This window comes from Mustela lutreola, chromosome 11 (assembly GCF_030435805.1).
Source record: "Mustela lutreola isolate mMusLut2 chromosome 11, mMusLut2.pri, whole genome shotgun sequence".
Taxonomy (NCBI): Eukaryota; Metazoa; Chordata; class Mammalia; order Carnivora; family Mustelidae; genus Mustela; species Mustela lutreola.
The window spans coordinates 86,099,650-86,127,184 of NC_081300.1; the positions used below are offsets into that span (position 1 = coordinate 86,099,650).

Genomic DNA, 27,535 nt, shown 5'->3' on the forward strand with positions numbered 1-27,535 from the left:
GGACTGATCGGGACACAGAAGACAGAGTGAGGCCACATTGACCATAAGCTTCTCGGAGCTCAGTGAGTCACAGCTGCACAGCCTCATGTTCTGAGAAGTGTGGTTCCCTTGGGAGTTCCAGGGCTCTCCACAGGTACAGGCTGGGGGCACCAGAGTCCAAAGGCTGCCCCCTTCTGTTCCAAGTGACAGATTTGACCCTGAGCATCAGGAACAGTCCCTCCTGTGTCTTGCTCTGCTTCCCAGCTCTCCACAGTCCCCTCTTGTGGACGGAATTAGCCCTCCTGGGGTCAGGGAACCCTGGAACCCCTTCTGACGCTGACAGAGCAAAGTAGGGACCAAGGCACAGTTTTCCAGGGCACACTGCTGTCCTGTGGCAGTGAAAGTTTCACAGGCACAGATGTCCCTATCACCCCCCAAGCAGGCCTTGCAGGCTCCAGGCAGGGCCCAGCCCCTGGGAGGCGGTCGCCATGGTTACTGGGAGGACGAAGCCATCTGCGTGGAAATGAAGGTCTCGATGACACTGTGGTTGGATGGCAGCAGGTGGCTGTGGCCATTGTTGGAGTCGGAGCTCTGGTACAGCACCAGGCTGCTGGAGGACACTGCAGGGGCAAGTGAGACAGCTGGCTGCCGGCCAAGCCCTTCCTGAACCCACCTCGCCCACCCATTCCCCATCCCAAGGGGCACTTGGCACAGAGGACATGGGGCCTCACCACCTTCTGAACTGCTGCAGATAACCAGACCCCAAAACTAAACCTCTGTGCTTGGGTCTCATCAACCCCCAACCAGTCTCTGGGGCCCCCCAGGGAGTGGCCACCTCAGGACATTTTAGTGGAAACATTTGAGAAGCCCTGGTGAGATGGTGTGGTTAGTTGCTAGGCTACGATACAGTCACCGAGCCAAACATTGAAGTGTTGCAGTGGTGATGTTTTGTAACTGTGGCTAACACCTATAATCCATTGCGTGGAAGTGACGGAGATTTCTCTTGATGACATGAGTGGGTCTCATGTAATCAGTTGAAAGCTTTAGGAGCCAAAGCTGAAGTTTCCTAGAGAAAAAGGAATCCTGCCTCAAGACTGCAGCACGGACTCCTGTCTCTCTTGCCAGCCTGCTGGCCTGCCCTACAGATTCCCAACGGCCAGTCCCACAGGCATGTGAACCAGTTACTTAAATATATGTGTACATATGTCTTTGACCCTCAAATAGTGTGGAGGGAGCTAGGGCCACTGACCACCTGCACAGTCATAGATATGCAACTGACCTTTGACTCCCCAAAAACTGAATTACTGACAGCCTACTGTTGACCCAGAGCTGTACCAATAACCTGAACAACCATCAGCACATATCTTGTACCCTCTAGATATTATATACCGTATTCTTAAAACAAAGTAAACTAGAGAAAAGAAAAAGTTATCAAGAACATTGTAAGGAAGAGAAAGGACATTTACCATCCTGTGCTATACTGAAAAAAAACTGGCGCATAAGTGGACCCGTGCTGTTCAAACCCCGGGTCATTCAGGGCCCAGCTGTATTCCTCTTGGTTCTGTGTCTCACCAGAACCCTGACTAAATCCGGTGACTAAGAGAATGGGCTTTGATTTTGGACCCGGATGCAAATCCTGGCCCTGCCACCTAGGCAGTGTCAGAGGCAAGGCCAAGTCCTTCACCTCCTGAGCAGTGCTTCTCATTTGTAAAATGGGGATGACGACTCGTGCCCGGTGGATAAAGCATGGAGCCTGACCCATGGAGCCCTGAGTACCTGTCAGTGCAGCCACAAGGACTGGATGGGGGAACCTGAGGCCCCCAGAGGAGGAGCGGCCACCCACAGTCACACACTTAGCAAGTGATGACCCATGGCCCCAGAGCCCAGCAGCCTGACTCCCAAGTGCCCACTGTTCATTATTGCAGACGTCGGGCATCGGAGATGGAAGTGAATGGGTCAAGGGGGATGTGACGACCTGGAGAGCCCACACTCTATCGTTGCTACGTGGGAACACGAGTCTCCCAATTTTCCAAGAAAAGCCAGAAACCACGATTTCTTTGTGAAAGCTAATTTTTAAAAAGTGGGCAACATACTCAAACAGTGCCAAGCCCTGAGCCCAACCAGCACGCCCATGAGCTGCTTCTGGTCCACGGCACGCCCAGCGTTCTGCTCCTTAGTACCCTCTACTGTCTCTTGCGATTACTTAATCTCTTTCCTCAACGGAGTCAGTGTGATAGTCACGTAAGATATGCCCATTTTCCTGTGGTTTCATACCCTTCTTGGCTCACTTCAGGGGAGCACAGGGTGCCCTCCCCTTTGCTGCATACACCTTCCTCCCCAGCTGAGGGAGCAGGGAAAGGCTGCTCACCGGTGGGGCTGGCACTGAGCCGGTGGGCTGGCTGCAGGTGCTGGATGCCAGCGGGGTCCTGGCTGGGGATGTGGATGGTGGTGGTCTGAGACGCTGGCGTATGCAGCCCGGACTCACTGGAGGCCTCGGTGTCCGAGGCGAAGACCTGGGGGAACACAGCAGCCTCCTGAGCCCCGCAGAGGTGCCCTCTGGGAGGGGCCTGAGCAAGGGGCCAGGAGGGCCTGAGCCTTACCTGCTTGGTGGGCGTGAGGCTGGCCAGGGCGCTTAGGTTGGTGGTGTCGGTGATGAGCATGGTCTGCGGAAGCAGGCCTGTGTGGGTGTACTGGGCCACCTCAGGCTTGTGGCTGTAGAGTGCTGGCCAGGAGGGAGAAGAGAGAGGAGGATAAATACGTGGCACCCTGGGCCACACTAGACCCCTCTGAAGGGGGCCTCAAAGCTGGGAGTTCTGGGGGAAGTGGGGCATGGAGCCTGGTAAATGGCCCAATGGAGCAGTGGTTAAGGACTCAGGAAAGATTTCCAAAACTGAGGGGCTAGATCCTTTCCCCAACTACAAGACCCTGCAGAGACTGGCTTGGTGGAAGGTTGGGGAGGCCCAGAATCCTCAACCCACACCCACCACCCAGGGACGACAAGTGTGAAGGGCAGTAGGAGGCACAGTGCAGCTGTACTAAGTACAGGCCGTGGTGGGGAAGGCTGGCAGCCCCCTTAGGGGGTCAGCAGAGCGGGGGGCAGCATCACTCCACCTCCAGGACACCTCTCCAAAATGTAACCCAGAGTTCCGCCTACAGCCTGGCCCCATGACTAGGCACACAGACACCAGCAGAAAAGCACTTGAACTACATATTCTCACATTGACTCAGATGAAACCATACACACACGAGTATGTGCCCTCAACCAAACCCACACAGAGACACAGGCCCACAGGCCCTTATCCCTAGTTCCAAATTTCAGAAAGTTCTGAAAACCAACAGGTTTTTGTAAAGCCATCAGTTGAGCTCATCTGGTGGCAAACTCTGACCCAAACCCAGTGGGAGGTTCTGTTAAGTCTTTGTTAACCCGCTGGTGGCTTTCTCCCTTCTGCAGAAGTCACAGGGCTTAGAAGACAGGACATTGCCCCAAGGCCTCCCGGGAGTGTGGTGGTATGTATGGTGGACACTCTGTGTCTCCTTTCTAAAGTCAGAGAAGTACTGAGTTCTGAGATACATGTGGCCCTGCGCGTTTCAGAGAGAGGACTCAGACCTTTCTCCTACACATGGGTGTGCATCCACAAACACCGATAGACACCCACATGCACACCCACTCACAGAAACTCGTGTGCACACACGACCAATGCTCATTCACACCCTGACACATATTCAGGCCCCCAGACACGCATCTGAACCCCTGCAGGCCACCTCGTTACCAAAACACACACCAAAGCATGTGCCCCCCAACATACACACACACACAAGCTGCTAAGCCGCCCTGTCGCCTCATCTGCTCGTAGACACCCGGCCTCTCCCACCACTTCCCCCAGCATGGGTCTCGGGGTGCTTACCATGGGGGCTCTGCAGCTGGGCCATAGTGGCCATGAAGGGACTCTGGGCCACGTGGCTCTGCATGGGGGGCATGAGTGGCTGCTGGTAGGAAGGGTGCAGCGGCTGGGAGAACTGGACGGGCTGCAGGGTGGTGAGACTGCTGCCCATGCTGTTGATGACTGGTACACTCTGTGCCTGAGTGGAGGCCAGGCCTGCAGCGGGAGGAACAGGAGTTAGCCTGGCCTCCTACTGCCTCCATGGCCTTCACTGCCTCCACTGCCTCCACTGGCCCAGCACTGACCCCCAGACACTGTCCCTCCCTCCAGAGCCAGTGGGGCGGGGGAGGAAGAGGAAAGGCAACCAGGAGACAGCTTCACTAGGACCTGGCGCTAAATTACATGGTCTTAGCAAGCCACTCCCCGCCTCTGAGCCTCTAATTCATCTTATGGGCAGGGGGTGTGACCAGTTAGGTTCCCCGGAGACCTGGGGTTCCACAGCAGTGCATAGGCCCTGCAGCTTAACTCTGTCCCCCTCTCCCGGTAGCTCCCTGTCAAATATATTCAGCCTCTGTATTATGGTTCTTGCAAAGAAAGTCTTTCTGGGCTTAAGAAAACTAACCAAACAAAAAACACCCCAAAACCTACAAGATTTTGATCTCCTTTTCTGTGCCCAGTTTTCCCAAAGACATTTTGCCTTCCTAGACACTATATAATGTTGTACTGTGTGTGCTGTCTGCCTCCCCACCCGGAGTCATTGCGATTTTGGTCTGTTTGGCTCCCTTATGTGTCACTCAGGTGGCACTGTGCCTGGCACAGCACATGTACTCGGTAAGTCTATGAATGAATGAATGAGTCCCAGTGGCTCCTCTGGCTTCTGGATCCTGTGGGGTCCCTGTGAGCCCTCCCACCCGGGTGCCCCCCCATGCCCACCAACTTACCAATAACCAGGGTGGAGGCACCCGTGTTGGTGAATGTGGGGGCCAGGGAGGCAGGCTCACCAGGCCCAATGGCCATGACCCCAGGAAGTGACGCCATGATGAGATTCTGGGGCTGTTGGTTGAGGCCTGAGGAGGTCTGCTCCAAGCTGTGCAGGGCTGTCAGGGTGCTGACAGGGGGCAGGGGACCCCCAGTAGCTGAGACCTTAGAGGGGAAACCAAGCTGAGCCTGAGTGAGGCCCCACACTGTCTCCCTGGGGACCACTCCAGAATCTCCCAGCCAGGGGAAGGTGGAAGATGGGTCTGGACGGGTCTTCCTCCCCGTGGGGTGTGGGGACACTCACCAGTTTGGCATCGGTGCTCAGCAGGCTGTGGCTGGGCTCCAGGCCCGTGGGGGACACTTGGTGCAGGGAAGCAGACACTGTCACCAAGGGACCACCGCTGCTTGAGGGCACTTCCGCCCCCTCGCTGGTTGTTGGCTGTCCATAGCGCACACCTGGAACTGGAGCCGCAGCCAGCATCAGCACCCCACCTCCGTGGCCTTCATTGCTCCAAACTGCCCTAATTACTGACTCCCCCCATCTTTCTGTGTGCGGCCAACAAACCTCACTTGAACCTCCCCCTGCCAGGTCCTGGGCTGGCTGCTTCCAACTCCCCGAAGGCAAGACCTGCATCTCACTAGCTCTATGGCCCCCGTGGGCCAGAGCTATGCGTGATAGGCAGGAGGTGTGCAATGAAAGACATTTGGGTCAAAATGAACGGAAATTGATGAACTGAAACTGCGGTGAATGGAGTTTAATAGAAGGAACCGGAATTAGTTCAATGAACTGGAATCTGGTTGAACTGAACCCAAAATAAATTGAAGTAGATTGAGCATGTTGGAGTTGAACCGAACCAGATCAAATCAAATTGGATTGAACTGAACTGAGCTGTACAAAATTAACTTAATTTCCCTGGATTATATTTAGCTGGACGGAGTGGAATAGAAGGGAACTCAGTTGGATTATAGTGAGTTAAACAGAACGGAATTGAATCGAATTGAACTGAACTGAAAGGAATTGAGTTGAGTTGATCTTAAATGAATGACCTGAATGAAAGTGACCCGAGTCAAGTTCAGCCAGATCGAATGGCATGGTCTGGTCACTGGGGTGGGTAGGAGGGGACCAGATAGAGGATGGAGGGTAACGAGTAGAGGGGGGTGATAAGGAACCAAGTTGAAGTGCGAAGGGGTTTGGGTGGTTATTGCCGCTGGCGTGGTGCTCCCTAGCTCACCAGCCTGCCATCTGTCCCCTCTACCCACTATTTCATGCCCCCGCACACAAAGCACTCACCGTGGACCTTAGTGGGGGAGAGGGCAGGTGGGGGCAAGCCCGGGGAACTGTGGGCAGGCAGTGTGGGGCCCGGGCCTGGCCCTGGGGGCGGCCCACTGTATGTGTCCATGGCCAGCTTGTGACGGAAAGCTTCTTCCTTGCGCCGATTGGCAAACCAGTTGTAGACGCGCACCTCCGTGACGAGGTTGGAGCCCAGTCCCTGGGCCTGCGATGGGGACACCCCCCTCTGGATGCACTCCGCCCTGCAGAAATGGCCACTCGTGAGCCTCCAGGCTAGGCTCAGAGGAACCCTCCTCTCCTGAGGCTGGAGGTAGGGGAGAGAGTCCCAAGATGTAGGCTTCTCCCTTAGTATTGAGAGCTGGCAGATCTGGGTTCTAATCCCAGGGCTGCTATGTGACCCTGAGCAAGGGTCTTAACCTCTCTTAGTATCTCCATTCATAAGTGAGCAAAATAGCCATAGGGTCATAATGAGGGTGAATGAAATAGCAACCCCTCAAGGACTGCTAGGATGGGTGGGGAGTGGGTGCTAGGAATGGAGCTAGGTTCCAGACACTGAGCGGGATCTGAGTGCTCCTGGGCCAACAGCAAGAGCGCTCAAGGACTGGGGAGCCTCAGAACTCAGAGCCACCCTCCCCCAATCTCTCCCCCACCCTGCCCCAGCCCAAACCGAGCCAGCCCTGCCGACCCACCAGACATCCTACCTGTTGCACTCCTCCACCAATGCCTCTCTTTCCTCCTTGCTGGGGTTCTTTTGCCTCTCGTAGGCCTGGAACAGGATCTGCTGGGAGGCCGGACCCCACTTGAAACGGTTCCTCCGCCCCTTCTTGGTTGGCAGCTCGTCACCTGTGGGCTCTTCAATCAGCCCACCTTGCCCTGCGTGGGTGAACTCTGTAGGCACACACACAGCCATAAGCAGGGTGCTGGCCACTCCCACCTGGCCACCTCAATTCCTCCAACCACACTTCTGATTCTTTCTCATTCCTAAGATCTTGAGCCAAGGGAGCTTACAGCTAGAACGTAAAAATCCAATCCAGTGATAACAAACAGCACGCGTACCACCTGTCTTAACCCGTGCCCCAGGCAGACATCACTAATCAACCCTTGCACAGTAGATTGAGTAGATTCAGAGCTATTTTAAACTCCTCAGATCTGGAAATCACACTTAACATGCAAGTGTTAGCCAGGAAAGGGGAGACCCAGCCAGCCCTCATCAGCTGGTTCCAACTTAATGGAAATGCTTAGATTCTCCCTGAGCAAGGAACCGAGAGACTAGAATGGATAAATGCAAAGCCATCTTTGGGGGAGGGGAGGCAGGGAGAGGGAGGCAGGGAGAGTGAGTCAGGGAGGGCAGACGCTGTGCCTTCACCATCCAAGTGGATGGGACCCTGGATGAGAAAGACATTAGGGGACAGCTGAGGCACTCTGAACAATAAAGTAAGTATGGACTTTAACAATAGTGTGACAGTGCTGGTTTGTTAATCGTCCCAAATGTCCCCTACTCGTGTTAATAATAGGGAAAACTGGGTCTGGGGTAAACTAGATTCCTCTATACTGCCTGCCCAGAAGGTCTACACTTGTCCTAAATTAAGAGTTTGTTATGTGTGGGGGCCTAGGTGGCTCAGTCGTTAAGCATCTGTCTGCCTTCAGCTCAGGTCATGATCCCGGGGTCCTGGGTTCGAGCCCTGCATCAGGCTCCCTGCTAGGTGGGAAGCCTGCTTCTCCCTCTCCCACTCCCCCTGCCTGTGCTCCCTCTCTCACTGTGTCTCTATCAAATAAATAAATAAAATCTTTTTTAAAAAAAGAGTTTGTTATGTTAAAGTTTTACCTGCTAAGAAGGGTAAATTAAAGCCATGCTTGTTTTCTAAAAACACTTAGTGATAGTGCCTTCAAAGTACGTCATATACAATTCCAGCCACCTGAGACCCAAAGGATGCCCCTGTTGGGTACAGGTGTCAGGAACACTGGGTCCTAGGGCATCAGTATGTGTTGCCCTATAAGGAATCAGTGATCATTTTTGTAAGGATATATTAAAATTTTACCATAGTGGTTGCTCAGTAAATGTTCAATAACCTAATGTAAAGTAACCTAATGTTACTTAACCTAATTAACCTAACTTTTTGGTATTTTCAGTTTAAGATTTTATTCATTTATTTATTTTAGAGAGAGAGGGAGAGAGCGTGTGCAAGCAGGGGGAGGGGCACGGGGAAATCCCAAGCAGACTTCTCACTGGGGCTTGATCCCAGGACCCTGAGATCAGGACCTGAGCTGAAAACACGAGTCGGACACTTAACTGACTGATCCACCCTGACACCCCAACTAACTTAAATGTTTTAATCAGCCCCTTGATAAAACCAATATCATAGTTTGGGGAGGGTTGGGCAGAGGGAGAAAAAAAGGATGTTAAGTAGGTCCCACGCCCAGTGCGGAGCCTGACAAGGGGCTCGATCTCGTGACCTCTAGATCGTGACCTGAGCCAAAGTCAAGAGTCAGATGCTTAACCACCTGAACCACCCAGGTACCCCTACCAATATCATCGTTTTAAAAAATAAGTTATATAAATGATCATCACAGCTTTAAAAAGTTGTGGGGTTTTTTGTTCAACAAAAATGGTAAATAGTAGATACTCAATAGATATAAACTGAGGTGGGACACCTGGCTGACTCGGTCAGTGGAATGTGTGACTCTTGATCTCAGGATTGTGAGTTCGAGCCCCATGTTGGGTATGGAGAGGACTTAAAAATAAAATCTTTTAAAAAGGATAAATAAGGGGCACTTGGGTGGTTCAGTGGGTTAAAGCCTCTGCCTTCGGCTCAGGTCATGATCCCAGAGTCCTGGGATCAAGCCCTGAATCGGGCTCTCTGCTCAGCAGGGAGCTTCCTCCCTGCTCTGCTTCCTCCTCTCTCTCTGCCTGCCTCTCTGCCTACTTGTGATCTCTGTCAAATAAATAAATAAAATCTTTTTTTAAAAAAAATTTTAAAATTTAAAATAAATAAATAAATATTAAATGAAGTATAGCTTGCTCTCTTTCTCTCTCTTTTTTTTTTTTTTAAGATTTTATTTGTTTTTTTGACAGACAGAGATCACAAGTAGGCAGAGAGGCAGGCAGAGAGAGAGGAGGAAGCAGGCTCCCTACTGAGCAGAGAGCCTGATGCGGCGCTTGATCCCAGCACCCTGGGATCATGACCTGAGCTGAGGCAGAGGCTTTAACCCACTGAGCCACCCAGGCGCCCCGCTCTCTCTCTCTCCTGAGCTCACCTGCTCTCCTATCTTGAGAGTGTACTTTTCACTTTAATAAACTTTCCAGCTTGAAAAAACTTTTCACCTTGTAAAAAATGGATAAATAAGTAAATAAATAAGTGAATATTAAATGAGTGAGCAAATTAATACGTGAATTTGAGGACTTTTAACATTTTAATAAATGTTTAGGAAGCATGGGAGCAAATAGTTGATTTTTTTAATTTCCATACATGCAAATTGTCACCATGTCTTCATAAGGAGCTATGGGAATATCTATCAAAGATTTTCAAGTACATACTCCCTCACCCAGAATCCCACTCCTAGGAATTACTTCCACAGACAGAGTCTTGTGTAAGCACGTCTTCTTTGAAGCAGTTGGTTATAGCAGCATGTTGGAAAAACCCTAAAAGTCTAAAAGTCTTTGGTAGGGAGTCAGTTAAACAAATAACAGTGCCTCCAAATAATAATAGCCAGCAGCTCTTCAAAGAGCACAGGGGGAAAAAAAGAAAAATATATATGTATGTATGTGTGTATTATATATTATTATACATTACATATTGTGTAGTATATGCATAAAATATCTCTGGAAGGATGCATGAGACCAGGAATGTCCATTAGGAGGACACCTAATTTTTATTGTAAACTCTTTATTTTCCCCTATTTTTTAAAACTAATATGTAGTACCCTTTTTTAAAAACGTGGGTAATTAATAAAAGAAATTTTTTAAAAAAAATTTTTTAGGGACACCTGGGTGGCTCAGTTGGTTAAGCATCTGCCTTCAGCTCAGGTCATGATCCCAGAGTCTTGGGATCAAGTCCCACATCTGGCTCTCTGCTCCTTGGGGAGCCTCCTGCTCCCTCTTCCTCTGCCTGCCTCTCCCCTTGCTTGTGTGCTTGCTCGCTCGCTCGCGCTCTCTCTCTCTCTCTGACAAATAAATAAGTAAAATCTTTTTTTAAAAGCTTTTTACACATAGGCTCAAAAGTACGAGTGCACTTGGGATTTTGTGGAGTGTGATATCTGAGTAAGGAAACACAGCATTCCCTGAACAACAGTGTGGCTGATCTTCCCCAGCATACACCTTGTCTCTGAGCCTTTACTCGGGCCACTCCTTCTGCCCAAAACACCTTTCCCTGTGTCTCCGCGGGCCAACATCTCACTCAGACTTCAAGACTTAGTCTGAAAGTTCTCCTTCTGGTGTGGTCCTTCCTGATGCCCTCGCCTCCCTGTGGAAGAACAGATTACTCTCTGGTCCTCTGTCAGCTTAATATCTTGAAAATCTTTATGTAGTACTATGCTCCCTGGGCCTGGCGTATGGTGATCACTCCATAAACCCTTGCTGTTACTGTTGTTTTTATCGTATTGTAAAATATGTCTCGTTGCATCGTAACGATCTATTCTACACAGAGCTCCTAGAAGACAGGGACTCAATTCATCCATCCTCAGATTCCCGGGACCAGCCTACCCCCTCCCCCAGAGCGCCTTGTGCAGAACAAGTCATATGTGCCCAGTGAATCCTGCTGACTTCTTCTCAGCTGCCCAGTCCCGGTAACACAGGGGAGAAGCTCCCGGCCCCCACCCCCAAGCGGCAAAGAGTCCCGGGTCCTGCCAGGGAGGACGGGGCTGTGCTCATTACTTACGCTGGGCCACCTCTCGCTGCTTGCGGACGTACCAGGTGTACAAGGCGGCTCGCTTCTGCGTCTTCATGGGGGTGCCCTTGTTCAGGTGCTGGGACAGGTGCGACTGGTTGAGGCCGGTGGTGTCGACCACCTCCCTCTGTGGGATGTTGTGCTGCTGCAGGTAGGACTTGACCATCTTGGCCACGCGCCACGGGTCCTCCCTAGGAGGAGGACAAGGACAGAGCCTGCTCAGTCTGGGGGTGCAGGGGTGCAGGCAGGGCTGGGGGTTCTGTCAGCCCTAAGAGTGGGGATTGTGGACCGAAGCAGGTGCGGAGCCCCAGACCTACACTCAGACTCCAGGACAGCAAGGTAAGGGCACTCATGACGGGTCATAGGGACAGAGGTGGAGATACGAACAGACTCCTGCCGGAAGCTGTACGAGCCAGAGAGAGAAGGCCCTCACCTTTATGCCTCCTTTAAAGATCCTCCCCCCATCCTACCTAGAAATGTTATCTGTGGTTATGTCTTATCCACTGTGAGAGAGCTGTACACACTGTGAGGGCAGGAGCCGTCCGATTCTCAGCCCCGAAACTAGACCTGGCAGGACGTATGCCCGTGGTGAATGCAGGAGTGAATGAAGGGTGCGTGGGTGGAGGTCGGGTAAACAGGATGCAGGGGAATGAGTGAACCAGAGGGTAGATGGGTGGGTTATTAGGGGGATGGATGTATGGACGGTTGAAGGAGACCTCCTGGGGAAAAAATGGGTCTGAAAACAAGGAGAGAAACATGATTCTCTCACGTTATAGCTAGGGCCACTGAGGCTAACAGGGCTTGCGTTCTATCTTTTGCCCAAGGTCCCAGAGCCAGCCCAGCAGAGTCCCCTTGCGCCTGAAGGGATTCCGTTCTGAGTCAGCCTATCAGGTAAAAATCACAGAAAGTCAAAACACCTTCTGAAGGACCCCTGGGTGGCTCAGGAGGTTGAGCCTCTGCCTTCAGCTCAAGTCATAATCCCAGGGTCCTGGGATCGAGCCCCACATCGGGCTCTCTGCTCGGCAGGGAGCCTGCTTGCCCCTCTCTCTCTGCCTGCCTCTCTGCCTACTTGTGATCTCTCTCTTTCTGTCAAATAAATAAACAAAATTTTTCAAAACAAAACAAACAACAACAACAAAACCCACCTTCTGATAATCAATACTAAAACCTAGACTGTGCCCTGGCCAGTTTCCCCACAGCATGGTGGGGGCTGGGGGAATAGTTCCTGATGAAGGAGTTACCGATTGGTATTCAGAGCCTCCCTGCAAAAAATACATATATTGTGTGCGTTTGAGCCCCTGAATCTCACTCTGTGGGCTAAGTCTCTCTCACCAAGAGACTCAAGGGACCTGCAACCACCCACGATTCATGTTCCCGTCTGCTGCCCGCTGTGCGGAGTCGGGGTAGGGTGTCTGATTCTCTCCCTCTGCTGTTCTGTTCCAACCCTCCTCTCCGGAGCTTGTGTTACAAATACGGGCAAAGAAAAACAGCTGAGTGCAGCAGTGCTGGAAATGGGCAGAGCTGGAGTTTGACCCCAGCTCTGTGTGGCTCCAAAGCCTGAGGTCCTCTCCTCTTTGACTGAGCACTTTGCCTCTAAGAATTTGAGCTTTCCAACATCTGCCTGTGTGACGAGTGGCCCATGTAGGGCACTGCTCGTTGCTGTGTTGCTTGCCACAGCAAAATAGCGGAAATGAGCTGCATGTCCGGCAGAAAGGGTACTGCTGGCGGTGGTTCAAGTGGATGCTCCCATAAACACGCCCTGAGGAAGCCCCGCCGGCCCCCCCAAGATGGGAGAGAGTCTGGCTCTGCTATGCTGTTGCTGTAAAATCTGAAATGGCACAAAAGAGTCCAGCGTGTTTGCTTGGGTCTGCGTGAGATCCCAGAACACAGAAGAGACTAGCGACATCCACGGACTCCAGACGGGAATGCGGTGCTGGGGACAGGGGCAGAGGGACAGCGTCCTCTGCTGCTTTTCTGTGCTTTTCAAATAATGTAATATAATGTTAGACAATAGGCGATACATGCATATAGAACATTTAAAACTCAACTGTGAAAAAAACAGAAAGCAAACAAACCCCCAGCACTCTGAAGCCCACCCTGTACCGCCTCTCCGCTCTGTCCCAAGCCGCCAGCCTGGCCTCCTTGACACCACCCTTCTCAGGCGGGAGAGCCCAGAGCCTTTCAGCAGCCCTGCCCTGTGACTCCCTCTTTTTTATCAGCAGTTCCCATACACGTGGGTAGGGAAGGGAGACCGGGAGGGTCGGATTTGAATTGGTCAGTGATCCGCAAAATCCCAGTTGTGTAGAAATGATAGGTGTGAGAATCCTTGTTTCTTGAGTATTTCCCATGAACCAGGCATTGTGCTAACTGCGGGTCGTGTAAATCTTACCATAACCCTGGGAGGTAGGGACTACTTGTGTGCCTGTTTCATAGATGGGAAAACTGAGCCTCAGAAAGCCCACCTAGCTGGGACTCCAGAATCTTTGGCTTTGCCCAGATCCACCCCCCCCCCCCCAGCTCTCCCTGAGCTCTTCTTCCTCTCTGCATTCAGGGGCTCCCAGGATCCTCTTTCTCCACCCCTCCCCTGCTCCCCGGGTGCCAGTCAGAGCCTGAAGGGAAGGGCAGTACAAAGTCCGGCCTTTGCTTCCAGGCAAACATGTTTATCTGATTCTGGAGCCAGGCGGACTGCTGATGGCCTCCCTCCTCCCCCTAGCCGCAGGCATCACCCTCCTGAGCAATCCTCCCTCCCTCCCCTCCCCCTTCCCCCTAGAGAGAGAATGAGCTCAGTCTCCCTCTCAGCCTGGCCTCCCTGGCTCCAACTGAAGACTTACTGTCTCATCACTGTCCGTTTGACACTGTGTGTGTGTGTCCTACTTTTTCTCTGCCTGGCTCTCTCCCTCTCCGCCTCTCCTGTCTGTGTGTCTATCTCTGCTGTTCGCTCTGTCCCTTCCTCCCACCCACTCCCCACCACACACACTCACTCAGTCACCCTCAGTCTCCAGACACCTGACTTTCCAGGACAGTTTTCCGAACCCAGAACTAACAGGCCACGTCTCCAGGTAGCTCCTGCTTTCCCTCTAAGGGGTCTAAGAGTCTAGCCAACCTGGCTTCCCATCCCAGCATGGCGCCCTAGCATGTCCTGCGTGTGTGCCCCGCACACTCACGGTGCCCGTGGGAGGACCGACTGAGTTTCAGATAGGAGTGAACCACATAGAGCAGGGCCTGGGACATAGTAAGTGCTCAGTAAATACAACAATTGGTCACCACCATCATCATCACGGATGATGTGGCCATGGGACCCCCCCAGCCCTGCCGCAGAGGGAAGAGAGCCCAGAAGAGGTAAAGATCGGCCCACATCTCCTCCTCCCACCTCCGACGGGTTCTGGGAGGGGTCAGGCAGAGTTTCAAGACTCTGGGCCTTTGGCTTGCTGGCCCCTGGGGTTTCAGAGGGTCCGAGGCTACGGAGCTCGGAGACCAGCCAGAAGGGCCACACGTCTGGAGGGACAGTGGAGTTCTCAGTGCTTGGAGGGGGGTGGTACAGAGAAGCTTCCCCTCTCGGGTTGAACTGGAGCTCTGCTACTCACTATCCATGCAGTTAGGACCTTGGCAAATTGCTTCACCTCTGCATGCCTCAGTTTCCCCAACTATGATACAGGGCTAAAAAAACTTCATAGGTTGCCAGGAGAAGAAAACAAGTTTAGCGCATTTGTAAGCAGTCTCATGAGCTCTAGAGCACCGCGTGGAAGGGAGTGGATGTGAGGTTAACAGGGAGAATGACTCCGGAGGAGAAAAAGGGAAATAAACCTATCAAGGATGGCAGGCAGCCTCAAGGACGCTGCAGAGTGGGGGACTAGGAGGACCCGGGTCCGAATCCCCGCCTTACCACTTTGTAAATTACCTTGGGCAAGTCACTTTGCCTCTCTAAGCCTTAGTTTGCTTATCTGCAAAATGGGACTATTGCTCATAGCAACAGTTTACCCCACTTACACGCTATTTAGCCCTGTGGGTGTTATACCGTCTCTGCCTTGCAGATGAAACAAGGGCTCAAAGATGTGAAATCAGGTGCTGGAATGAGGGTGGGGCTGAGTTGGGATTTGAACCCAGGGAGGTTGGCCTCAGTCACGGATGTTAAGACTGTCCCACCTTGCCCACTGTCTTCCTGGGTCTCAGTGCCCTGGTGCTGCCTGTTGGAGAGGATCAGAGTCCCTCAGGTTGAGGTTTGAGCTGCTCAGGGGCAGGGAGGACCCAGGAGGACACCAAGGAAGGAGCCCTGGGTACAGGATGCTCCCTCGGCCATAAGAGCAGATGTCCCTAGGGCTTCAGGGAATCCTAGCCACTGTTAATTCATGCTGTGTTTTAGCCACTGGGCTGCATATCAGGGGTAAGAGTGGTGAACAAGGACACACTGGCCTTCCCTTTGAAAAACTGATGTCATGGCAGGAGACAGAAAACAGGTGAAAACAGATCAGAAGAAGTGGAAGAGGGAGTGTAGTGGGAACTACATTTACATGCCGGTAGTGAGGGAGGGAGCAAAAGGAGGAGAGGGAATTGGTCATGGGAAGATCTAGAAAGAAGTGTCCAGGCAGAAGGAGTAGCACACACAAAGGCCCTGTGGTGAGAATCAGCAAATTCCATATAACTAGAGGAAAGTGAGTAAGGGGCAGAGGGCCTGCAAGAAGAGATCAGGGAATCAGGGCAGGGAATTTGAGTTTCAGTCATTGGCCAGCTAGGGAAACTAAGGCAGGAGAAGAGACTTGCCCAAGGTCACACACTGAACGAAGAGTGGAAGTCTGAGGGAAGAGCTCGGTTCCCACTGTGACCTCAGGCATGAAGCACCCCAGTGGGGAGGCCCCCAGGACCCACCCAGCCTCCTCCCACTGTCTTCTCCAAAGAAATGGCGTCCACGGGAAACCCTGCCCCTGCAGCATCCTTTCTAGCCTGAACCTCCCCAACCCAGGGCTGTCCAGGACTTCATCAGGGGTGCCCACCCCCAACTCCCTCCTGTGCCCCGAGGGTAGAGCCCCGTTTTTTTTTCTCCTCGGGGCGTTTTCAGATCCCTTTTGTTACCTGAACAATAAGTAACCCAGGTAGTTAGTTATAAACTCCACAGGAACAAGGAGCTGGTTGATAATTTATAGCAACATCTCAAATTTAAATGGAAAGTAAATAGCATGCTGTTAGCATTAAAGAAAACCCAATCAGGGCAGGCGGGAAGCACTCTAGCCTTACTGCAGCTTGGGGTGCCTCACTCTCTCCCCTGCCCCTTCTCCCAGCTGGGAGAGAGCCCCTCTGCCCTCCAGGCTCTCCTGCTCCCCTGGGCTTCTCCAGGCCTCTCCATCTCTCCCCATGCCCCCCTCTCTCTCTCCCTCCATGGCTCCTTGCTCTCCCTCAGCTTCCAGGTCTCTGCTGGTCCCCAGGGAGCACTTTGACCTCTGCTCCCCCCTCAGGTGCTGTGGATGAAGCCTCACCCCCAACCCACCATTCCACCAAAGGGGCTGATGATCCAGAGGCCCCACCCAGCCAGGTAAGAAAGGCCCTTGGTACCCCCTGCCCCCACTCCCACTGGAAAGCCCCCAGTCCCATCTGGAGCCCGGAGCAAGTCTGGCGCAGCCCCACCCTGTCCTTGTGGCCCTGGCTCTGGGTCTGGCAAGAACTGACTCTCTGCCCCTCCCCTGCAGCCCAGTAGGGCCCTTTGCCCTCTTCTTCCTGCCAAGTCTGGGGGCCCTGGCTGCTCCCCTGCCCCCTGCCCAGGCTCTCACAAGTCCGGGCAGACCCTGAGGCCTCCCCCCACCCCAAGCTGGGATCAGGACCTTGGACAGAAAAGAGATGGTCCCTAGAGAGCCTCTTTGGGGCTCTTCCTCCCACTGCCCAGTCACGGCAATTGAGAGACCAAACAGAGTGGCTGTGGAGTCCCAGCTGGGTGGCTGTAGTCAAGCTACCTCCCCTCTCTGGGCCTCAGTTTCCTCATCTGTGAGGCAGTTATCCCCCGCTGCTTTCCAGCATTCATCGTCACATTCTCAGACCATTTGCATGTGAAACCCCAGCACAACAGGGTCGGACTGTTAGAATTCCAGCTTAGGAGCCTTTGGGGAGGGCGGTCCCTGCAGCACCCCTAGACCCCTACCCCTCCCACTCCTGCTGGGTAAGAGGTTGGTTGGCCCAGGCCTCCCCAGGTCACCATCTTTACAAGTTAATGATCACAGGCCTTATCAGAGCCTTTTACCGTTTATAAATTTATAAAACAAAAGAGAAATAATAAAGCTCGTGGGTAATTAGTAACCAGGTGAGCTTTGCTGAGGAGAGGGGAGGCAGCGGGCTCAGACCCACCCAGTTCTCCAGGAGGGGACTTGGGGAGCCAGCCAGTGGATGGGGGTGCACAATGGGGAGACCTCTCATGGTGTGTGCCAGTGAGGTTGGGGGGGGGGGCCTGAGGCTGTGTAGGAAAGGGGAACAGGTCCTGCCCCGAGACTCCATCTCCCTCAGGTAAGATCTGGGCTTTCCTGGCTTAATGCTTGGGTCCCTGGGTGGCGGAAGGAGCCCCTAAAACTCCAGCCTCGGCCCTCCTTCTCACTAACCATGCTTCCTGGCCCCAGAGCCTATAATCTTGAGTGCTTAGCAGGGAGGTTAGGGTTTGGGGAGTGGAAAGGGCCATGGTGGCTAACAATTCCCACCCACCCTCCAGTTCTCCAGGCACATAAAATCTAGACGCCTGCTTTTCCCTGATCTCTCAAAGCTCCCCTGGGGAATACCCTTACTTCCCCAGCCCTGGGCTGAAAGCCTTGGCTCGTGGGGCCTTGGGACGTTGCAGAGGGCCAGGGTGGGGGGCTGAGAGGCTCTGGGCTGGGAGCAGGGATTCCCCTGAGCTCTCGTGGGCCCCATCCCCAAGAGCCAGGCTAAAACCTGCAGGTTAGGGAACTCTGGACTCAGAAGAAAGGCTAGTCAGGAGCTGGGGTGGGGGTGGGGGTCCTGCCTGGGTTCCTTGGATGCTGGGACAGGGGAGGGGTCCTTACTGCAGCAAGGTCTCCACCACGGCTTTCTGGTGGGCTGCTTCCTCAGGGCTGAGGTTCTCCAGCTCTTTGAGGATGGGCGGCGTGAAGTCTTCCCCATCGTCGTCCGTCTCGTCCTCGGAGCCCCTTGCTTCCCCCAGCCCATTGGGCAGCTCAGCCAGTTCCCCCCGACTGCCGCCGCAGGATTCCCCCTTGTCCAGGGAGCCATCTCCAGCCAGCAGGCAGGGCCCCGGCTCACCCAACGCCTGGATCAGGGCCTCCTTACTCAGGCCAGACTCGAGCAAGGCCACCAGGAGCTCCGTCTGCAGCTGGCTCAGTTTAGAAACCATGGCTCCGCCACCGCTGGGGCCACAAGGCCTAGGGCCACCAAACCGGCAGCCTTCCCCACTGAGTGGGCCGTCTCCTTGCTGGCCGACCAGCAGGCAGGCACAAACCAGGCTCCTTTCACCTACTGCCCCCCCAAACCCCACAAACCAAGCCCTGTGGGCACCCCCAACCCCCAACCCTGGCCCCAGCGGCCAGTGAATCAGGGCCCCTGCCCGCTCTGTTTACATTGGAGCTGGGGAAATTCTCCAAGGTTCATATTTATCCGTGTGCTTAGCGAAGGGACTGAACTTTGGACTTCAGCCCTGCAAAGTGCGGGCCTCATGGCAGTGCAGAGGGACGGGGGAGCCTAGGCCTTCAACGGGAGTGGGCAGAGAGGAAGGTGGGGGAGGTAGGAGGTGGGGGAGAGGGCAGCCAGAATGGAAGGAGCTGAGGGGGGGCCACGGAGGGTTTTAGGTGAACAGCTTTGGGTCCTGTCCCTGAGGACTTTTGTAGGGGGCTCAGGCTGAGACACGACATCGAAAAGAGCAGCTTTCCCTTGGGAACTAAAGCCAGAAAGGGTTTTAGGCAGATGGGCCATCTCTCCTCAAGGTCAGGGCTAGGTCACATCCATTTTGGGTATGGGATTCACCTCCAGGCGTCCCCGTAAGAAAGACATGTTGACCTAAGTCTAGGCTCATCTATAAAATATGACATTGCCTCATTGCCTCACAGCCCCTAAGAGCTGTGAGTAGGTACAGGGATTATCCCCATTTTACAGACCAGAAAACCAAAGGCTCTGAGAGGTGAAACAACTTGCCCAAAGCCTCAGAGCTAGCAAGGGACCAAACTTGGAAGGTGGGAACAAGGCAAAGCCGGGTAGGAACTTGACTCATGTGTAAATTTTAAGGGGGCATCAGAAAACTCAGTAATTAAGGGAGCGCCTGGGCCTCTGCCTTCAGCTCAGGTCACGATCCCACGATCCTGGGATCGGGCCCCACACTGGGCTCTCTGCCCACCGGGAAGCCTGCTTCCCCCTCTCTGCCTACTTATGATCTCTCTTTCTGTCAAATAAAATCTTTAAAAAAAGATTTTTTCTCAGTAATTGAGGAAAACTGCATTTTTATACAATATAATAAAAACGAAAATTAATGCAAACCTCAAAAAAGAATTAAAAACATACCCACATAAGAGCCTGCATGTGAATGTTCATAGCGGCATTACTCACAATAACCAAAATGAGGAGAAAACATAAATATCTACCAATGGACAATTGTGTGAGTAAGATACAGTGCATCCATGGTGTGTTATGGTATGTTACGGTATGTTATTTGGCCATAAAAAGGAAGGAAAGGCAGATACTCGCTAAAGCATAAGTGGTCCTTGAAAGTATTGTGCGCAGTGAAAGAGCAGTGAAAGAAGCCGGTTGCAAAAGGCAGTCTATACAAAGTCAATGACTGGTTGGAGGTGGGGTTTGGGGCATTGTTGGGGAGGGGGAGGTACTGCTTCATGGGTATCAGGATTTCTGTCGGGATGATGAAAACATTCTAGAATTGACTAGGTGTTTTTATTATGTTATTATGTCTCACAACTCTTGAGAATAACTAAAAACCGATGAATTGAGCACTTTACAGGGTGGATTTCATGATACAAGAGTCAGTAGAATATGATTTTTAAATTCAGGCAAAAATATCTGATAGGGACGCCTGGGTGGCCTAGTCGGTTGAGCATCTGCCTTCTGCTCCGGTCTTGGTTCCCGGGTCCTGGGATTGAGTCGCTTATCCAGCTCCTTGCTCAGCGCGAAGCCGCTTCTCCCTCTGCTTGCAGCTCTCCCTGCTTGTGCCCTCCCTTCCTCTCTCTGGCAAATAAATAAATCAATCTTTTTTTTTAAAAAGTCTCTGATGGGGGCGCCTGGGTGGCTCAGTGGGTTAAAGACTCTGCCTTCGGCTCAGGTCAAGATCCCAGGGTCCTGGGATGGAGCCCCGCACCCGCATCCGGCACTGTGCTCAGCAGAGAGTCTGCTTCCCTTCCTTTCTCTTTCTGCCTACTTGTGATCTCTGTCAAATAAATAAATAAAATCTTAAACAAGTCTCTGATGAACAAAATACTACAATTTTATTTTTTTAAGTAAGCTCTATGCCTAACCTCTGACTCCCTAAGATCGAGAGTTCCATGCTCTATCAACTGAGCCAGCCAAGTGCCCCTAAAATACAATTTTTTTTTACATAGCTTTGGCTTTATTGAGGTATAACTGACAGATAAAATTGCAATATATTTGAAGTGTACAATGTGATAATTTGATATATGCATATAGTCCCAGTAATTTTAGGAGCAATTGACTTTTTTTCATTAACATAAAATGTAGTAATTGTTTCAGGGGTACAGGTCTGTGAATCCTCAGTCTTCTTACACAATTCACAGCACTCAGCACAGCACATACCCTCCCCAGTGTCCATCACCCAGCCAGGCCATCTCTCCCCTCCACTCCCCAGCAACCCTCAGTCTGTTTTCTGAGATTAAGAGTCTCTTACAGTTTGTCTCCCTCTCTTGTCCTCTTGTTTCATTTTCCCCTCCGTTTCCCATGATACTCTGTCTTGTTTTTCAGATTCCACATATGAGTGAGATCATACGACAATTGTCTTTCTCTTACTGACTTTGCTTAGCATAATAATACTAGTTCCATCCATGCACATCCATTGCAAATGGCAGGATTTCATAAAATAGCAGAATTTTAAAATAAGGACAGGCTGCAACCCTCACTCGCCTTGCCCCTAATCCCAGCCCTGTGCAAGAACGCCTCCCACCCACCCACATACACACACCCACCTCTTCCTTGTTCCAGTCAGATCCTTGACAAAATTCCTGAAATTTGTCCCCTGTGGTGGCCCTCAGTGCCCAGAAGGAGGAGTGCCGCCATTTCCGGGAGTAAGCAGGGTGGTGGTGAGGGCGTCCAACTCACGGCTCTGCAGAACTCGGGTCATGACTTGGCAGCAGAAGAGGAAAATGTGCCCTTGGCCAGAAAAGGCTCCCTGCGGAGCCAGGCCAGGCCAGCACAGACCAAGGGGCGCTGCTTCACTGCGGTAACTGCTTTCCCTGTCTGTCGTCTGCCACCCCCCTTACCTGGGGCTCCAGTCCTGCTTTCCCTGGATTATGCCTTTATTGTGCTACTCCCCTTCTTTTTTTTTTTTTTTTTTAATAGATTGATTGATTTGATTTAGAGATGAGGGTGCAGAGGGAGAGAAACTGGATCTGACGACCCAGAGATCATGATCTGAGCCAAAACTGAGACTCGAGAGTCCATTGTTAACTGACTGAGGCACCCAGGTGCCCCTTCCTTCCACCTTCTAACACGGTCCGCAGTATGTGGCTACTGAGTACTTAAAATGTGGCTAATGCCTCTGGGTGAAACCATGTTTTGGGTGTATTGAGAGAGAACGAACTTTTTTAAAACGGTGGCTCAGTGGGTTAAGCCGCTGTCTTCGGTTCAGATCGTGATCTCAGGGTTCTGGAATTGAGTCCCATGTCGAGCTCTCTGCCAGCAGGGAGCCTGCTTCCTCCTCTCTCTCTCTGCCTGCCTCTCTGCCTACTTGTGATTTCTCTCTCTCTCTGTCAAATAAATAAATAAATAAAAATCTTTTGAAAAGGAATTCATCTCCCCAGTTTCTTTTTACTTTTGTAACAGTACTACTGGGAAATTGTAAATTACATTATGTGGCTCCTCCTATTTCTGTCTGATGTAGGCTCTGTAATTGACTTCTGTGTTGTGTGTGTTACTTAGGGTCAGTTTCCCTCTGCTACAGTGTATAAGCCTCCTGAGGGCAGGGCTTTTTCCTCTGTCTTGTTCACTGCTGTATTCCCAGGGGTTAGAATATTGCCTCGTATATACATAGGGGGTGGCCAATAATTATTTGTTGAAAATGAATAGACAGCTAAATTTCACTGCAAACAGACCATGCATACTGAGCCATTTACTAAGTATAAGCGTTGGTGATGTTTTAAATTCTCAGAACAACTCCACCTAGTAGGTACTGCTGTTCCATCTGCGGGGAGTGGGGAGGTGGGAACAGAGGCTCCAAGGGGTTAAATGACTTCCCCAAAGTCCCCGAGAGTCAATAGTCTGCCTCTCACCCCCAGTGCTTTTCCTCTGACACAAGTTGCTCTGAGGAGCAACTCTGAGGAGCTCAGTGGCGGTCCCTTCACGGTCTCACTGGTTTCTAACCTGGTATACCCTGCCAGGAGGCTGCTTGCTGCCCAGAGAGGTCCGCGGTTACGTTTCACCTAGAAAAGGGAACCCGAGGGCGGAGCAAAGGGAGGGGCCTGGATTCTTCCTCTGCCTCCTTTTGAAATCTAACTGCTAAGCCCTCCCGCAGCCCCGTGGCGGAGCCTGGGACTCCAGACTGAAGGTGCAATTGCCTGGGGATTAGAGGATTAGCGCCCTAATGGGCGCTTCTGCTCCCACTACGCTCAGAGGCTGCTGTCTTGGGTTCCCTGAGTAGGGGCCCTCCCTAGGATATGAATAAGAAGAGACACAACAAGAACATGACCCTACTTCTCCGCAAGCAGAAGAGGCTGCGCGTCCCCCAGTCAGGAGACAAATCTAAACAGGAGCCGTTTGCCTTCTAGAGAATGACACAGACCCTAGTTTGAATGTCACGGTCCCCATACACCGCCCCCAGCCCCGCTCCTAGGGGGCCTCAGGCACTTGAGCTAGCTTTTCTTGACTCGTCTATAAAACAGAGGTAGGGTTGCTTAAGACAACTTTTTGTAACAAGCATGATGCAGATCCCAAACTTACTTGGTCCAAGGCACCCGATGTCTCTAAAGTACCTCGTGCTCCCACCTGAGCAACAAACAGTCCCCCCAATAAAACCTAACAGGTTTAGTAGGTATTTAGATCAAAACAACTCTTAAACATTTATGTCCTAACAGCTTAGAGGCCACTTGAAAAAATACACATAAATGGAAAGAAAAAGGTGTTTTAGTTCCTTCTTGAATAATCGTTAACTACTATTAATGGAATGAGATCTTGCTGGACTCTACACAACTCAACCCTTGGGATTAGATTGGGCATTACCACCCTCATTTCCTGTTCCATACTAATTTTCGTATGATACTTGGCTTTTTATCAGAACTGCCATAAACCACATCCTCCAAAGGAACGAAGCTCCCAACATTAAAACTGAGATCTTGAGCTAGCAGTTTCGCACGGTGTCCGGTAGGTGTCGCTGTGGACCGCTCAAAAAATCCTCCGCAGCCCGAATCCTCGCGCAATGGGGACGGTAGATAATTCAGTACGTGGTGGCTGTGAGCTTTATTGCTATGCTTTCCTGGGCGAGCAGCGATTTGCAAAGGCAGAGTTCAGGTAAGGCATAGGCTTCCCCGTTGGCCATCGGAGACAGCATAGGAGGGATGCCCTTAACAGCCAGTCCCCACTCCCCTTTCACTTATGTGGCTGGTATATATGCGTTGTTCATCCGTTTTCTCATTTAACTCCTCAACAGCCTCACGTTGAGTACTCAGGTACTTTTTAAAAAAGATTTTATCTATTCCGCAGAGAGAGCACAAGTGGAAGGAATGGTGGAGGGAGAGGAAGAAGCAGGCTCCCCACTGAGCCGGGAGCCCATGCGGAACTCGAACTCATTCCCAGGACTCTGATACTAGGACCTGGGCGGAAGATAAAGGCATAACGGACAGAGCCACCCAGGCACCCTGAGGTAGGTACTTTTATCCCATTTTACAGCTGAGAAAACTGAGGCTGTAAGAGGATATATAAGCAGCCCAGCTGGTGCATAGCAAAGCTAGGATTTGAACCCAAATTCCTCTGATGTCAGACTCAAAGCCCTGAGCACTATTCCATGCTTCCTCTTTTTTTTTTTTTTTTTTAAGGCAGTTGGCTCTCTCTAAATACTTGTCACTTTTGAGCTGGTTTTGTAGATTAAGAGACTACGATGCCCAGGAACAACAAAAAACAGGTCAGGAGCATAGACTTTGGCAGTGACTGCCTGAATTTGAGCCTGGCTCAACCATTTACCAGCTGTGTGACCTTGGGCAACATGCTTAACAGCTCTGTGCCTCAGTTTCCTCTTCACTGGAATGGGCCTGAAAGTACCATCTGCCCCGTGAGTTGTTAGGGGGATTGATGAGGTAACAACACGCACGCACTGTGCCTGGCATACTGTAAGCACAGCCCAGCACTGAACGATTGTCATTACGTGGTTATTAACATGAGTGCCCCACTCCCCTTGGCCAGGCTGAGTTCTCTCCTTTTGCAGAAGTTCCATAAGAGTCCCTGCCACCCATCCGATTTGACTAATAGGCCCTGATTCTGCCATTCAAGGCCATCAGGACCTCAGGCCCGCCCCCTTCCCAGCCCCACTGTGAGCCATCTCCAGAGCACACCTGGAACTCCCTCACACCCATGCTTTTGCACAAGTTCTTTTCTCTACCTGGACGCTTCCACCTGTTCGCCTGTGCCGAAGATCCTCCATGGTCTCCTCCTGACCCCAACTATTGTCTGGCAGCCACCGGAGCCTTCACCTCTCTCCCTGGAGCAGGACCAGAAGCAGCAGGAAGCCCTAGACTACGGGTTAGAAACACAGGTTCGTGTCTCCTCACTCAGAGGGTTTGATTTCGTAGATCCCAAGTGAGGCCCAAATATGCAAGCTCTTTCCATCAAAGGGCAAAGAACTCTGGTGTTCTCTGTATAAGAGTGTTTGAGAAAGATGTGGAAGGACCCGCCCTAAGCTGTCAGCCTCAGTTACCTGGGCTGGAAAGGTGTCCACAAGCAAACAAACCAACAGTACGGTTAGGGAAAGAAAAGAAAACTCAAAAAAAAAAAAATCGTAGCTGTGTGAGGTGATGGATTTTAGCTAAAATTATTGTGGTGATCATTCTGCAATATGTACATATACTAAATCATTATGTTGTATGCCTTAAATGAGTACAGTGTTTCATGTCAGTTACAGCTCTACAGAGCTAGGGGTGGGAAGTAGATTGTAGGGACAGTTGCACAATTTTGTTGCAGTATCTTAAAACCATTAAATTGATACTTTAAATGGGTGAGTATATGAAAATATTATATGGTATGGTATGTGAAAATATTTCAGGAAAGCTTTTAATAATTAAAAAAAAAGAAAGAAAGAAAAGAAGGAGGGAGGGGGTCGAAAGGAAGAGGGAGACTCCTGACTGGCTCAGTCGGTTAAGTGTCTGCCTTTGGCTCAGGTCATGATGTCAGGGTCCTGGGATCTGGTCCTGTGTGGGTCTCCTTGCTCAGCGGGGAGCCGCCTTCTCTCTCTCACTCTGCCATTCCCCCTACTTGTAGTCTCTCACTTCTGCTCTCTCTCTCTCAAATTAATAAAATTATTATTATTAATTTTCCTTTATTTAAGAGAGCATGAGAGGAGAGAGCATCAGAGGAGAGAGAGTCAGAGGGAGAAGCCGACTCCCTGCTGAGCAGAGAGCCCCCATGCAGGGCTGGATCCTGGGGATCCTCGGGACTTCGGGATCATGACCTGAGCCACTCAGGTGCACCAATAAATAAAACCTTTTTTAAAAAACTTAAAAAAGAAAAGGAGTCTCTGAAAGATACTGCGTGTATAATGAAGTGACTTGGTGTCTGTAGGTATGTCAGGATAAACCACAGTGAGCCCGATGGAAAGATGGTCTCCAAAGAGATATCCGCAGTTACCTTGAAATAGTGGGATTTCAGGTAATTTTTACTTTCATGCTTATTCTTTTCTATAAGATTGGAATAGTTTAACTTGAATACTTAATTTTTATGTCAAAATGAGTTTTTTTTTTTTTTTTCGTTTTTAAGTAATCTCTATGTCCAACATGGGGCTTGAACTCAGGACACCCCAGATCAAGAGCTGCATGCTCTACTGACTAAGCCGGCCAGGCACCCTAAGATAAAATTATTTTTATTTGAGTGGTAACTCCTCCCTGCCCCCCTCCCCAAGAGCCAGGCTCCCCAGGCTATGCTAGCACCTACCGTCTGTTCCCCATCTCAAGTGTTCATCTGTGGACCCTCACCTGGTGGCAAAACCCACGATATGTCTATTCCTGGGCACGTGGAGTTTGTAAATGCTGACCCTATGCTCCTGGAGTCTGCACAGCACATGCCCAGGAAATTCTTGTAGGATGGAGCCTAGTCCACGCTTTCTGAACCTGTTTCTTACAATTTTCTTGTTGTCAGTAAAACTAGATTGTAAAATCCGTGAGAGCAGGAGGACCCTGCCTTCTTTTTATTCTCCTTACCCCTGCCCAGTTCTGATACAGGCGCATAGTGACCCTCAAGGGTAGAACAAAGACAAGAGGCAGAAAAGTACCCATGGAAGAGAGGGACCAGCCCCCGGCGCGCCTTCCTTGGTTTTGATGTCATCCTCTTCCTGGACAGCAGAGGGCGCTCTATTTCCACCCCCCACACACACACACACACCCCACACCTCCCCACCCCACCCCCCGCCAAAAAAAGCCACCTCTGCCTCATCCTAGGAACTCACAGCACTGAAAAACTTTAGGATTCCAAGGCCCCGCCCTCACTGTTCCGGAATCAGACTGGCAGAAATTGACAGAGAATCTCTTCTTTGAACAAGACCTTGGGTAGTTTTCTCAGGATCAAGCAAATTGCAGAAAGGATCTCACACAGCTCCTTGGATGTGTTCCATGTGGCTTCCGTGCATTAAGAAGCAAAAGCCAGAGCCCAGGGAGACTTCCTATAAAACAAGGACCAGGAATCAAAGAGAACAGATAAATATGTTAGCCTGGACTGAATGGGTCAGTCCCAGAGCGAGGCTGTACTGCTGCCCACAGACCGAACTTGCCAGCTCTGTTATGTAGGAGCCGCGTGCCTGGCAAATCCCGGAAGCATTTGCTGTCCTCACCTGGTGGTTGTATCGATCCTTCAGTGAGATACACCGCTGTTGTGTCTCTGCAGCAAGCAGACATCGATGGAATGTTAGTTTTCAGTCTAATATAAAAATACCTGGTGTTTTGGGGCACCTGGATGTCTCAGTGGGTTAAAGCCTCTGCCTTCAGCTCAGTCATGATCACAGGGTGCTGGGATCGAGCCCCACATCGGGCGGGCTCTCTGCTCGGCAGGGAGCTTGCTCCCCACCCCACCCCACCCCTCCGCCTGCCTCTCTGCCTACTTGTGATCTCTGTCTGTCAAATAAACAAATAAAATTTAAAAAAATTAAAAATACCTGATGTTTT

At 51.4% G+C, this 27,535-nt stretch overlaps 1 protein-coding gene and 1 long non-coding RNA gene across 9 annotated transcripts; one reads left to right on the forward strand and one right to left on the reverse strand.

Moving 5' to 3' along the window:
- Nucleotides 1-83: 83 nt before the first annotated feature.
- On the reverse strand, nucleotides 84-18,578 carry HNF1A (HNF1 homeobox A). Of its 3 annotated transcripts, XM_059139365.1 has the most exons (10): nucleotides 18,023-18,576; nucleotides 11,004-11,203; nucleotides 6,831-7,017; nucleotides 6,130-6,371; nucleotides 5,143-5,300; nucleotides 4,802-5,003; nucleotides 3,885-4,076; nucleotides 2,580-2,701; nucleotides 2,348-2,492; nucleotides 84-599 (listed from the first exon to the last, which is right to left on the reverse strand). In XM_059139365.1, the coding sequence occupies exons 1-10, from the start codon at nucleotides 18,346-18,348 to the stop codon at nucleotides 472-474; spliced, it is 1,902 nt and encodes a 633-aa protein (XP_058995348.1). In that variant the 5' UTR covers nucleotides 18,349-18,576; the 3' UTR covers nucleotides 84-471. The 3 variants fall into 3 exon arrangements, with proteins under 3 accessions (XP_058995348.1, XP_058995346.1, XP_058995347.1); XM_059139363.1 differs by having other exon boundaries at nucleotides 2,348-2,701; nucleotides 18,023-18,578; XM_059139364.1 differs by lacking the exon at nucleotides 84-599 and having other exon boundaries at nucleotides 2,022-2,492; nucleotides 18,023-18,577.
- Nucleotides 16,201-27,520, forward strand: LOC131811156 (uncharacterized). Of its 6 annotated transcripts, none has more exons than XR_009345830.1 (6): nucleotides 16,201-16,536; nucleotides 23,452-23,684; nucleotides 23,877-24,036; nucleotides 24,844-24,921; nucleotides 25,944-26,030; nucleotides 26,816-27,520. It is a non-coding gene; the product is annotated as an uncharacterized LOC131811156 (long non-coding RNA). The 6 variants fall into 6 exon arrangements; XR_009345829.1 differs by lacking the exon at nucleotides 16,201-16,536 and adding an exon at nucleotides 17,320-17,495 and having other exon boundaries at nucleotides 26,816-27,519; XR_009345828.1 differs by lacking the exon at nucleotides 23,452-23,684 and having other exon boundaries at nucleotides 16,207-16,536; nucleotides 26,816-27,517.
- Nucleotides 27,521-27,535: the final 15 nt, after the last annotated feature.